The 14,254-nt window shown below is 38.4% G+C and overlaps 1 protein-coding gene across 1 annotated transcript in view; it reads left to right on the plus strand.

The window, feature by feature from the left end:
• The window catches only part of Fndc3b (fibronectin type III domain containing 3B), a 250,556-nt gene that overhangs the window by 14,060 nt on the left and 222,242 nt on the right, over positions 1-14,254 (plus strand). The window contains exon 2 of the mRNA XM_010632407.3: positions 8,055-8,130. Within this exon, the coding sequence (XP_010630709.1) occupies positions 8,055-8,130 (76 nt within the window). The remainder of the gene's footprint in view (positions 1-8,054; positions 8,131-14,254) is intronic.

Genomic DNA, 14,254 nt, shown 5'->3' on the forward strand with positions numbered 1-14,254 from the left:
TACTTAGTTAACAGAATTAGAATGACAGGAAGTAGGAAAATAGAAAGCAGCTATAGCTTGGCAACTACAATTTTAGAAAGCCCAGTGTTGGTAGAGGGCTGGGCAGAACTATAGAGCAGCAAACTTTGAGATTGGGTAGCCATAGTTAAGATGAACCATGAGTTATTTTTTAAAAATTCTTACTTGGAGCAACATAGTCCCTGAATTATGTTGCTGATGAATATTTCATTAGCATCTTTATTGGGTTCCACATGTCCAGTGTCTTGCCTCCCAGTTTAAGCTTCTCACTGCTACCAGAGTTACCTACTAACGCTGCCTTCTTTTTGCTCAGTAAAGTTCAGACCTTTCAGTAGGGCAAATAAGGCCCTTTGGAGGTGGCTGTGGTCTGTCTCTGCTGTCACATCTTTGGTTCATGGCTACATGTACACACCATATGGAAATTCAGGTATTGTTAAACATATCCCATCATTCAAGCCTCTGTGCATTTACATGTTTGATTGTTCTTTAGCTTACCTACTTGCAGCCTCCCAACCCCCTTTAAATATCACTCCAACCTCAACATTTCCTGGTTTCTAGATGGTGTCATCTATGTCCCTAGCACTTGACAGCATGCAATGTTATATCTTAGTTACTCTTCTTGTTACTAAAACAAAATACCTGACACCCAGAGTTAAAGGAGGACTTATTTTAGCTCACAGTTTATAGAGGTTTCAGTTCATAGTGAGCTCTTTCCAAGATAGGATGGCATGGTGGGGAATGTCACAGAGGAGAAATGGTTCATGGCAGAGCAAGCAGAGGGCACCAAGCAGCCAGTCTGCCTTCCCTTTTATCCCATCCAGGCAACAGCTTTTTGGGTTGTGCTACCCAGAATTATGCGAATGCCAGTCAGTGGACTAATTTAGTGCCATACTCCTTAATCCCAGTATCACCCACCTTAGATCCAGCCAGCTCTGCAAAGCCCTGCCTATAAGCACATGAGGCCTGGGGTGGGGCATCTAGATCCAAGCCATAACATGTTTCTTTATATGGTTAATCATAGTTCTCTGCTGTAGTACCCACATACAAAATGGGCAAGCTTATATTATTCTTATCATAGAAGCATCCATGCTTAATACTGTAAAGTGTTTTGTAACTACATAGTAGTTACTCAGTAACTGTTTGTTGATTTGAATAATCAAGGTTTCAGTAATTGCATTGTGTTGATTTAAATAAGGGTAACATAATCAATGCCTAAATAGGTGGTAATCTGTGCAAGGGGCAAAGACGATGGAGAGGGGGGCTCTTCTGTCTTTTCTTTCAAATCCTTTTAAAACTCTCAGATTATGTTAATATGCTCAAAGTAATAGTCAATTGTAGAATTTTAAGCACGTAAAAAGTATAGTAATACAGGAGAATTGACTCCAGTATATTTCATAATCAAATGTGCTCTAAGGATGGAAACATTGTTCATGGACACATTGTTTATGTCTGGGAAAGGACACTGTTATTTGACGAGCATTGAAATAGGTTCTGAAAATTATGGAATATTAGAATGTAGGCAGTCAAATATGTTTTCTTGCTGTCCTTGAGATTCCTACTTTAGGTTTCTTGGTTAGGTTCAGTGCAGCGCACCTGAGATATGTGACAAAAGCACATCGGTGGGGATCATGTTGCTCTCTCTCAACCATTCAAAACCAGACATGAGATAGCCCAATGTTTATGGAGTGGGACACACTAGATTCAGTGTGCAAGGCGTACTCAAGGTTGGGCTAGCTAGGTAGAGAGAGCCCTGAGCTGCTGATTTTCCATCCATTTCAGATCCAGGTCTGGGTACGCAATGTGTGGATGGGATTGAGGAGTGGAAAGGTATTGTACCTCACTTATCAGTTTCTGTAGCAAAGGATTAGCCCTGAAATGGTATTGGCAGTAGCCAGATTTTGGTCCCAGTGAACACAATTCTTAGCTAAGAGAAGTGGAGTTATATTTTATCTTTTGGGGGGGGCAGGGTACTGGGGGTCAAACTCTGGACCTTGCACTTATGAGGCAGGCGGCAGAACCACTGAGCTAAATCCCTGGCCCGTGGAGTTAGTTTTGATACTCAACTACTTGGAAAAATTTATTTAATAAGACAAATAATTTAAATAGACATTGTGGTGCTCCAAATACATGTATGTATTTGGTAGCTGTTACTCTTAGCTGGTGAAAAAAACATACTAAAGTTTATTTAGTATTTTGGGCTTTTATGTTTTTGGTCTTTGTCTTTAAAGTCCTGTGGTTGAAACTTTAGAATCAGGTGTTAGTGACTCTTTTAAAAGAGGCTTTTAACTTAGTTTGGGGCATCTATGTTACATTATGCATTTTTTTTTCATTTAAGTTAATGCTGTATTTATATTCTTAGCACACAGCAGCTCTTTTTGTAATAGAATCTCTTTATTCAAGGCAGTATGCAATTAGAGATACAGATGTACAACTTCTTACAAGCAGCCTTTGTATTTTTTTACCACTGGCTATAAATGTTTTATTTTTGTTTAAACGTTCCCCCATCCCCAGTCCCATGCCAGTTCCATTTGCAAGCCCAAGGTGGGAAGAATTTTGTATTATCTGAGGTTCTATTTCCAATGCCTAGAGCAGTGGGGGTGAACCTGCGTTACCCCTGAGAGCTCTAAAAGCTTCACCATCACTGGCCTACAAGAATGCCTGACTCATTCTGGGTGCTCATTAGTGTTTGCTGAATTGTGGCGGACGTGTAGTAGTTCTTCCTCTGAGGAAATGAAGCCTTGGAACTCTTTTGTTTTTATTTTCTATAGGCATAAAATAGTGTGGTTTCAGTGTATAAAGTTGTCCCACTTGACTTCTTTTTTCTTACTAAGCATTCCAGTATTGGTCTTCTTGTTAATGGCAGAATATTTTGGGGGAAAAGCATGAGAAGTAGCATCTAGTGATTGTGCTATTAAAGTGTTAGCACCTGGGTTTATATCAGGTTGCTGGGAGCGGTACATTAAAGGACTTAAATAATTTTGTGAGACTAAATTGTGCCCAGTATAGAAGTTAGGATCCCTTGCTACCTAACTGCAGAACCTTGATTGCAGGTAGGAGGCTCTACTTCACGGAGCGAGCACAGGTTTCCTAGAGGAGAGCTTGTCCTATGTCTCTGGGGATGTGCCTTTAACCCAGTTAACTGTTTTCTCATTATAGCGAATTTTTGAAGTCCTCTATCTGTGTAGATACCTGACTTTGTGTAACTGCTGTCCATTGTGGTCAGGCAGGGCTGGATTATGATGCTGTCTCAGGCACTTTGTAGTGACTTTGAACAGATTTCTTGTGTTCTTTATGTCTCCATTTTCCCATCTGTGAAGTCTGGTTAACAGTACCTACTCGACAGACCAGCTAGGTTTAGTAAATAGTAAGTATTTTTGCAGTTGTTATAGACGGGGGAAAAAGAGTCAATAAAGTAGCCTACATCATGATAAATTTAATTTTAGAAATGTCAGAATATTCTGTCCAGGGAAACAACTTTTCAACCTTCTATCTTTTGAGGAAATCAAGGTATTACAAAGTTTGGATCACTGGAAAGTCCCAGAAGAAACAAAATAAGAGCATTTATCCTATTGGTTATGTTGACTAACAACAAGGTCCACACACCATGTGTGTCCCTGTACTTCAACCCATGTTGTGTTAAGTCCTTCCTGGTGTTGTATGTTTTTTTTTTTTCCTGCCAGCTTTGATTCAGGTTTTGGGAGGATGGGTAAGCATGGTGAGGCAGTCAGTACCTGCTTGTCATCTCCCTAGGTATGTTCCTAATCTGCATGCTCATATCTTTAACCCCAGGATTTTCCTTATGTGTGTTATTATAAAGGCCATTATTCGTCACCAGCAACCTGCTACTTCCCTTTTCCTGATTTGGAGAAGAGAAGAGGCTCAGAAGACAGTGCTTATTTTTCAGTTGTGCTGAATGCCAGCTGTAGTCTGTGGCACGTGGACCAGGATCTCAAATACGTGTGTTTGGGAATCAGGTGTGTATGTCTGTGTGCATGTGACCAGAAAATAGTAGAACCAGAAGCAGGTACTGTTCTTTTTTTTTTTTTGGTACCAGGATTGAACTCGGGTCCTTGCGCTTGCATGGCAGGCCACTGAACCACTGAGCTAAATCCCCGGCCCTGTTCTTTATGAAGTCAAAGGTGATTTTTAAAAGCAGTTTTGGGTTGAGGTTGTCTCCAATGTATAAGGCTCTCAGTTGGATTCTTCAGCACCACATAAATAACACTGGCTGTTCCTGGATAGAACCCTTACTTACATGGAGCTCTTTTGTAATTTTTAGCTTGTATCATTTTTTTCTCTTAAAGGTATTTGTTGGATCATCAAAAATATTGGCTCCAAGGGAAAAGTGTTTATTTATACATGAAATGAGTTAGCAAAAGACAAGCTTTACAAGGTATGGCAAGAGGAGACTAGAAAAGAGATGGGGTCTCCTCTCACACATCAGTTTATGTCTTGATCATCCAGCTTGAACTTCTAAGAATGCTACAAATACACTATTTCATGTTTGCTTAGTCTCTGTTACTACTCTAGCTGAAGCATTTTTGTTTGGTATGGGGGATAGAACTCAGGACCTTGTGCTTGCGAGGCAGGCGGTGGCACCACCGAGCTAAATCTCTGACCCCTCCTAGCTGAAGCACTTTTGATGGACATTGCAGTGATTACTTAGTCAGCTGGCTGGTGATTTTTAAATTTGAAGCATAAATTAGTAATTTTTCCCTAGGAGTAATCTTAGATACTGTTGCTTTCTGGTTAATCAGCCATCCCATGTTTAAATTTCAAAAGTAGTCTCCCTTTTTTCTCTTCTAATGGATGAAAACAATTAAATTTGGATTGATATTGGTGAGGAAAGATCTGCTACACTTTGTTTCAGCCTGTTCCTGGGTAGCCTTCTCAGAATACTGGGTTTAGCCTTTTTCTCAATTGTATTCATTGTCTGCTTTTATTGTGTTTCTGGACTTTGCAAGAGTGGTCACTTATTTTTCATTAAGCCTTGATAAACTGCCTGTGTTTATTTTTGGATTCTTGGTTCAGGTAGCATTAGTGGACTTGAAACACATCTGATGAAGCCTGAGGTATGTGCCTATGCTTTGATGAGCATGGTTCTGTGTTAAGAAGAAAAAAAAACCTATCAGTGATCTTTTTCTTCTTATTCTCTGACAAGACATAGAATACAGCATAAATCCATTTTAATGCTGACTTAGGGAAAAGCAGGAAATGGTCAGTGTGAGGACACAAAAATGATGAGGATTGGACAGCAATGTTATGTTTAACATCCTGCATGTAAGAGAACTTGTAGCAGTTGCAGCTGCTTTATGGCTGAAGAGAAATTAAGGAGGAGAGAAAGAGAGAGAGAGGGAGGGAGGGGGAGAGAGAGAGAGAGAGAGAGAGAGAGAGAGAGAGATACCCCAGTCTGCCAGGGTGTGACTCATGCTCCTCAAGGCAGGGAGATGCAAGGCCTGCTGTCAGGACAGGTCTTTGGGCCCCTCTGTCAAAATTGTATTTTTACCTCTGCAATTGACAGTGAAAGCAGCCAGGTGGTCAGCCTTTTTCAGTATAATGCAGTGCTTTCTTGTAAAATATCTCAGTGGCAAGATGGATACAGATTGTTCAAATGGTGACTGTTGCTCTTACTAAGAAAAATTGGTTTTAGGACGCAGGAGATTTGCCTGGTTTCTGAGGTAACTTGGTAGATTATAATCTGGTTGCCATAGTAACTCAGCAGCAGGGAAAATTAGAGGGACTAAATCTTTGAAGGGGAGGTATTTTAGTAGGCTGCTTGGAAGCTCTTTACCTATCATCCTTCCCCCTGAAGAAGAGATGTGGGAGTCAGGACTTCCCTTGCTGGATGCCTGTGGGCCAGGCTTTGAATTGTGGCCGGTGTCAGTAACTGCAAGGAACTTTCGAGGCACTTGTTGAGGCACTTGTCGTGCAATATGGCAGGAAGATAATGTGGCAATCTGGAGCATACCCCAATTCAGCAATTCTTTTTCTTGGCTGAGACTTTCAATAGTACTGGTGAATTGTATTTTCAGAACCAGTATTCAGGGCACATTATCTGACAAGAATATGAAAATCTGGGACAGAGAGTCTTGATGTGCATTGATTTTTTTTCCCCTAGCTAATTAAGTCCACAGGCATATATTATTAGCTTATCTCTAGAGGTTCAGATGCAAAGCATATGGTTTTGACTCTATTACAGTGATGCTAGAGTTTGACTAAAGACTTTGAGAAAAACAGGTACAATTCTCTTCATTTGTTTTATCACCCTGTAGTAGAGGCATGCTCTATATGTAAAAATAAAGTTAACTCAGATGATTTTCATGTTAAAGGAATGGCTCTAAAAGCCCAGTTTCAAGAAAGCAATTGAAATGTTTTATCATTTTAGAGATCTGAAGGGATTTCCTTTTGACTTCTTAAAATGGCACAGTGTATTTACATTGGTTAGAATTTGAATACCGAAGACCGAAAGATTATTGACACAGTTACTGTACAGGAAAAATAAATTGCCTTGAAATAACTTATCATTCAAAATAAATAGGAAGCACCAGGGATGAACCTTGGACTGTTCTTTTACAGTTAATTTATTTATTTCCTAATTTTAAAGATTTTAACATGTTAGCAGTGTCTCCAATGATGAATTATTAGAAGAACCAAAATAAATGGATGGATATTAAAGGCTTAATTTTAAAGGTGAAATGACTTTGATATTAAATGCTTTTACAAAACTGATAGGAAATAAAGTTGCCTTTCAAACTTCATCTTATAAAAACTTCATTTCTAAGTTAAAATAATTGTATTCATTGGTTTTCTTTATGTTTTATGACTTTCACTCATTCGGTAAAAATACTGAGTTCTGATTCTATGCCAGGCAAGGAGTTAGTCAAATTTTATCCTTGTGTCATCTAATTAGAGAAGAAAAGCAAATTAAAATAATGGCCTAGGTAACTAATTACAATTATAAATTTTAGGAAGAAGTGGTAAAGTGGAGAGTTTGTTTGTGTGTTTTAGAGCATTCAGTGAGGGACTGCAGCTGTCTTGAGAGTCAGATGCCATGTCTTCAACTGAGAAGGTTGGACAGACATTGGCTAGTTAGGGAAGGAATAATGTCAGTGGTAGGCAAGAGTAAGGGAGTAGGGAACAGCATGCTTAATGTCTAAGCCAAGAGGAAATAAGGCTTATGCCAAAAACCTGTTAACACAATGACATTCTGTCAATTTCTAAAATATGTACTATTTGAATAGTGTTAAACTTGAACCTAATAATTTTTAACTATAGTTAAGTTTGGATTATGCCTTTTAAATTATATTTAGATATAAAGTAGTAATTTGCCCTTTTATTTTCTTATAACAGAAACTGTGAGACTGTTGAAAGAATGTGCTTTGCCATTCCTGCTCATGGTCTAGTCTTTCAAGTTATCTTCTGATGTTAAATATCGCTGTTCATATAGCTAAAACACTAACTCTAGATCATAGACTTAAACATTTGCGTTTTGTGGGGCTAATTAGTAGTACCTATTTCATTTTGTGTTTTATGCATAGATATTATAGTAAAATTTTTATTTTTTATAATTTTCCTTTATAAGTATAGTGGTCCTTTTTTTTCCTTCTTCTTTAAAAGTTTTCTAGGGCCAGAGATTTATTTAGCTCAGCAGTTCCAGTGCCTGTCTTGCAAGCGCAAGGTTCCTAGTTTGATCCCCAGTAACCCCCCACACCCCTCCGCCGCGCAAAAAAACAGTTGTCTCAATTCACGAGAGGAAAATAGGAATTGTGCTTCCCCCCAAAAAATATATTTTTTTAAAGTTGAATTTTCGAAGTTACGTAAGTAACAGGAAAATTCACTTGGTTAAAAGAACATGTGTGTTTCTCTTTATCCCCCCCCAAATTTCAACCAGGTTTATGATTTATACCCTACGTTTTACATTTATATAATATTTTGTGCCCACACTTCCTGCTAGTATATAAATTTAGATAATAAAATTTGACAAAAACTCCCAGGTGCTTTAGTATTAAATTGAAATTAATGTGTTGTTTTGGCAGGTTATTCTCGTTCAAGTTAATCCAGGTGAGACTTTTACAATAAGAGCGGAGGATGGAACACTTCAGTGCATTCAAGGTAAGGAAATTTTTGGTAAACATTCTAATCAAGGGATTTATCCTTTTAAAGATGCAACCCCCACCCCCGTTCTGCATGTGATTCTAGAAGTAAAATGTATGTTTTTCTTTTTCTTTTTTCTCTTTCAAATAGTCTCAAATGTATATTACTATCCAAATGATGCTTTTAGTAGTAAAGTCTTATTTGAGTGCTTTTAGCTATTTATTACTGAGTAATGAATAACTCCACAATTTAGTGCTTTAAAACAAAATTGATTATTTCATTTTCTGTGGATCAGGGAATGGGCGTGACCTATATTGGTCCTAGAGATTTGGGCTTCCCAAAAAGCTAGAGTCAAAGTGTGGTCTAGCATTGCGGTTGATGTAGGGTATGTCTATATCTAGGCTCACTCAAGTTGTTTTTGGCAGCATTTAGTTTTCTGGGAGCTATTTGAAGGAGATTTCCCTTAGTTAATCCTGTGACTCTAGGGGAGGGGAGCCAGATACAGAGGGCAGACACAGAGTGAGTATCCAGAAGTCACGGGGGAGTCAGTAGGTTCAGCCTATAGTCAGGTAAAAGTACTTAAACAAGAGTCTGAATCCCAGGAGGCAGTTTGTTGGGGGCCATTTTAGAAGGCTGCCCATTGGCTCCTAATGATTCATGTTCTTTCTACATGCAGCATGCCCCCTCCCAACATCGGTAAAGCTCCTATGCTGTGTGTCTGGATTCTGAGTCCAGAATCTTGTCATCTAACTAAGCTGCAGGTGTGGTGGAGGCTTCATACGTGTAATTCTTTAAAATATAGCACCTACGGGTTTTATTAATTTCTAATTTGTGCACTGCTAATACTTGTCTGCAGTTTACTTTGGAAAGAAGACTTAGGTTTTATCCTATGGGAGTTCTAGGTAAGACAGTCAATCCAGCTCTGTCATTGGTCAATAAACACTGCTGTATTTATTGGAAGGCATGGTTTGTGATAGCTCTTTTTGGCAGTAAATAATGATTGAAATCATGGGGCAGATGATAAGTTGGCATGTAGCAGAGAGATCTGTGTTAGCTTAGTGATGGAAATTGGATCAGAGAGCTTAGTTATAATAGTTGGACTTGTTTACCAACACATAAGTAAATGAGAGAAAATGTCCATCAGTTTTAGTTTCCTTTAATGAGTTACATAAAACAGTTGGTTTTTCTGTTGCATTGCTTAATGAAACAGGCTACGTTGCTTTGCAGTTTCACTTCTTTTTTTTAAATCTATAAGAACAAAACTTTAGAACTCTTTTTTTTTTAGAAGATTAAGTGTATTTTTGAGGATTCAAGCTTAATGAGTTTTAACTGGTATTAATCTGAAATAATTTAATCATTTTGTTAATGCTTTTCATTGACTGCTTTTGTCTGACTATTTTGTCCCTGAAATTGGTCTTTTGTATTTTAAACCACTTCAAAACAACTTAGTCATTGCTGAGGAAAAATATGATGAAACTTCAAATCAAGGAAGAGAGGAAATATATATTTTAACAACTCCCCAGGATGATTATTATGCACAGCCAACATGTACTAATAAAAATAAAAATATATAAAATAGTATGACATCTAGAACCTTCTATCTACCAGTAGTATTACAGTAAATGGGTATTATTAATTAAAACCTCAGCATCTACTTTGTATCTCTTTTTTAAAAAAAATTTCACCACAAAAACCAGATGAAAAATTACCTATATAGAATAAGGCTGAGGTTTTTCTGTTTAGTAACAAAGCATTTGCATTCCTGGCTATTGTAATGTTGGAGTCCCATGAGTTGTCAGATAGTCTATGACTCTTTACAACTGAGTATGTGTAATAGAATCTGTAAGTAAATTGCTAGGGCTGGGGATTTAGCTCAGTGGTTCCACCGCCTGCCTTGCAAGCACAAGGTCCCAAGTTCAATCCCTGGTACCAAAAAAAAAGTAAATTGCTGCAAGATCAACATATACAAAACTTTCAATCCATCTGAGTTCACTCTTTGGTAAATTCTTTGTATTTCACTTTTAACAATTTTTTTTTTTAAATGAAGTTAACCTCTCCCCTACTTTTATTTTTTTCAGTCCATGTCAGTAGCTGGCTCACTCCACAGGAAGTGTTGCAAGTGTATGAATATTCACAATGGAAGTTTTGTTTTTATTCATGGTGATACTGGAGATAAGTGACACTAATACCCTTCCAGGGACTTCAGATATGCTTTTGACCAAAACCTAGTTGGGAATCCTGTTTATCTTTGGCTCCCCCCACCTTCCTATTCTTTGTTCACTTGTGAAGATCCAGAGACTAGAGTTGTCTTCATGTGGGGTGTAATTGTACCTGCCAATTAAATGAAATCCGTAGGACAGAATGAGAAGAAACCAGGAACCAAGTGCTGTGCTAGGGCTTGGGAGGCAGTGGGGCAATGGGATGAATTTCATATACTGGAAAGAAAGTTGCCAGGCAGACTAAACTGCAGATGTAGGCCCATTGACTGCCACTAATCTCTTAATAGGAAATCACTAAGACAAAGTGAAAAAGCTTCCATTTGCATTCCAGTGTGAGCTAGTGAATGTTTTACTCCAGCTGAGTAGAGCACAGCAATGTAGATTGTGGGCATAGGCAATATATGTGTAAATTCCAGCACACACTCTTAGGCCATCCTGACTCTTGCTGTGATCTCATTTCTGTCATTGGATTCATTCTGCTCTTAAACTGTGCTGTGCATTCTCTCATTTAGTGAGCATGATAGGGGTGCTTAAGGAAGTTGAGGCCTGTGGAGATTGATTCGCTCTTTAAAATCACATAGCTGAAAAGAGGCAGGCAGAGCCGAGTTTTCATCCCTGGGATGTCCTTTTTTTTTTTGGTACCTGGGATCGAACTCAGGACCTCTTGCTTTTGAGGTAGGCAGTGGAACCATTGAGCCAAATCCCCAGCCCATCCCTGGGATATCTTTATGTAGAGCATAAGTTCTTCATTGCCTTCCTCTGTGGCTTTCCATCAGGAAGTATTCTGTTTTCATCAGGCATGTGACAAGAACAAGGTGAGTTCCTGTTTGTGAGCACCAGGGTAGTGGGCAGGAAGTTAGGGTGAGGCAGATATAGTTTGCAGAACAAACGACCATGATGGAGACTGGCTCTGGGGAATGAGACAGGAACCTTGTTGAAAACTAGGAGGTACTTGATTAGTTCATAGTTGGGCTAGCAGACAGTCTGATGTGGAGAGTATTGTTTTAGAGCTCTTTATTTCTGCCGTGTTAAGATTGGCCTCAGATTTGGGGTGGGCTCAGTCTCCAAGTGGGTCATCCAGCTCCAGGCTCTAGAAGAGGATTGGTGCTGTGGGAGAGGGTTGGTGCAGGGGGAGACAGTCTTTTTGCTTGCCTTTTGAAAACCTGTTAGGAAAGAATCAGAAACAGGTATATCACAGTGGAAACTTCTGAGAGAGAAGCATTTGTATTTTAGCAGGGATTAAATTAAAGGCATTGAAGCTTGTGGGGAGAGTTTGCTTTGTTTTAAATTGAGGTGAAAGGTTATTGTTGGTGGTGGTCTTCCTGGAATTTTTTTCCCCATTAATATTATTGGTACATTTAAAGCAAACAATACAGTTACATTTATCATTGGGATGCCTTTACATGATATGTCTTGGTTCTTGTTTTTCTTCCTACAACCCTGCCCTCCCTTCACTCCCTTCACCCTTACCTATTTACTTCCTGGAAATTTTGAAGTCATACCCATTGCTCATGCCATGGTTGAATCTGTTAGCCAAGTAACTTTGCTATTTCAATATTAGACAGGAACTATTCTGGGGGGAAACCTAGTGGTAGAGAATGGAGTTGGCTTCTGGGCTTTGAAATGGCACCACATGAGGTTCACCCCCTTTGCTTGCCATGTAATTTGTTAGCTAATAATTTTCTGAAAGACACTATGGCATCATTAGAAAGACCCCAAGAAGTCATTATGATGTTATTAAAAGACAGCTTGGAAGTTGAAAACATTAATATTGAATAAAATGGTTTCTCTGGGAGAAAATAAGATTTTGTTTTCATGGGAATGTCCTTGGTGATAATGAGGGAAGAAAAACATAGGAAACATACAATATGCTATGACAGCAGATTCATTTCTAATGGAATATTTCTCAATAGTTTCCATGAAACATGAATCATAGGTCTTGAACGGGCCACAAAGGGCACAGCTCATTTCTCCTTGGAAGCTGGACTTATACCTATGGCATCCCAGACAGAAGATTATTCATTTTTTGGCCAGATGGAATTGTATAAAGAGCTAATTGTTAAGAAGAAGTGTTCTAGCAATCAATAGGAATCCTTGCTTTTGCTTAAAGTCAAGAATTAATAGAGGGCAGCTGTGGGTCTCATTCTTTCATGTGCATCTCTGGGCTGAGGTGCTGGCAGTACAGCCTTCCTTCCTGTCCACACTTGCTGTCTTTTTATCTGGGCTGTTTCTCTGCTCCCTGTAGATTCCTCTAGCCAACACCAATACCGTACTTCCTGGAAGGCTCTAGGTCTGTCTCTTCCAAGAACCCCCTGGACTACTGCAGTCCATCCTGACTTTTCTCTGAGTTTGGAGGAGCAGGTGGATGCAACACTATGCAGTCTAGACACATGGAAACTTTAACCCTTGAGTTAGACTCTGAAGTCACGGTGATCTGAAGTGGTCCTCTGCCTTGCTGCCCAGCCATATGCACAGATCATTGCCGACTGGACTCTTGATTGCCTTTAGTTATTACATTACGCATGATGGTTTTTTCTTTTAAATTTTACCCTTCTAGTGGGAACTAAAAATGTTTAGTGATCCCCAAAGTCTCCATAGAACTTTCAAATCAAGATTGTTAATTGAAGCTCATCAGTTTGTTTTTGAGAAACATTTAAATCCTAAAGAACCTTCAGAATGCAGCTATATTAATACTGCAATTTTGTTTTAAGGCTGTTATACATAAATTACGAGCCTGGAGAATATAGGTAAATATCATGGTGATATAAGAAAATAAAAAAATCTAATGCTTAAAAACCACCATTATTTTAATAAATAATAAAATCTAAAGATAGCTAATTACTAATCATTTTTTGTAAATATCTTTTACAGTTGTTGATTTATTCTGCTAAATTGTATTAAGTGGGTTGACTAAATATCAGCAGAGTGTACAGTTGGAGGAAACTTTTAAGAAACTTCCCTACTCTGAGATAGCATGAGTGTTGAAGCTGTTTGAATGTGTGCAACTGTTTTCTTCTTTTTCTTGTTCCCCTTAAACCCTCTTCAGCTCTGTGTCTTATTCTCCCCCTGCTCCCGGCAAGTGTGGGAACTGTATCACTGATGAACACCACGCTCTGCTCAGTGGCTCAGTGAATGACACCATTGAGAGCTGTTCCATGTTCCTGAATTTCCTTGTCTCCTCCCTCCCCCAGCCCACCCCGCAATGTGTGATTCAGCATCCAGAATGTCACAGGGACCTTAGTGGTACTTTTTTCTTTTTTCCTTTTAATGTGCCACTTGCCATGTACTTACCAGACCTGTTAGGTAGATTAGAATACTGAGCTGTACTTTCTGAGAATTATATCACAGTCTCTAGGGAACTCGGGTTGTATCTTGCTTTATTTATTTGAAATGTCATGACTAGCATCATAGCTTACTTGGATTTACAAGCTCAGGTAGACTAATTTCAAAAGTGACGTTTCTGTATGCTTTACTCCTTTAATGCAAACTCTGCATATAAAAGAGAAATCCCTGTTTTACTACCTTAAAACTCAGGACCTGTTTCAAATAAAGTCTGTCTTTAAAGGTTTAAGGTTTCACCCTTGTCTTGACTTGAAATACAATCAGTTTTTAATAAAAAAAATTAAAAGTGAAATTATTATGGTATGAACGTATTAAATTTGTCTTTCATTATGTTAGCTATAGAATTATTATTTCACTTTAATTATTTGTAGAAAGAAATATTTCTATTATGTAAGATTAAGATTTGGGGAGCTTAGTTTATTTTTCTACATAAGAAACCTTTGAAAATAAAATCCGTTTATTTTGCATTTAGGGGCTTTATGTGAGATTGGTAATAAATTGAAGTGTTTTTGTAAACACTTGGGCTTCCCTTAAAAATCTTTTAGAATTGAAAATAGAAAGTTTTTTTTTTTTTTTTTTGG

Source organism: Fukomys damarensis, unplaced genomic scaffold, assembly GCF_012274545.1.
Source record: "Fukomys damarensis isolate Sample0158 unplaced genomic scaffold, DMR_v1.0_HiC HiC_scaffold_12, whole genome shotgun sequence".
NCBI classification, from domain to species: Eukaryota; Metazoa; Chordata; class Mammalia; order Rodentia; family Bathyergidae; genus Fukomys; species Fukomys damarensis.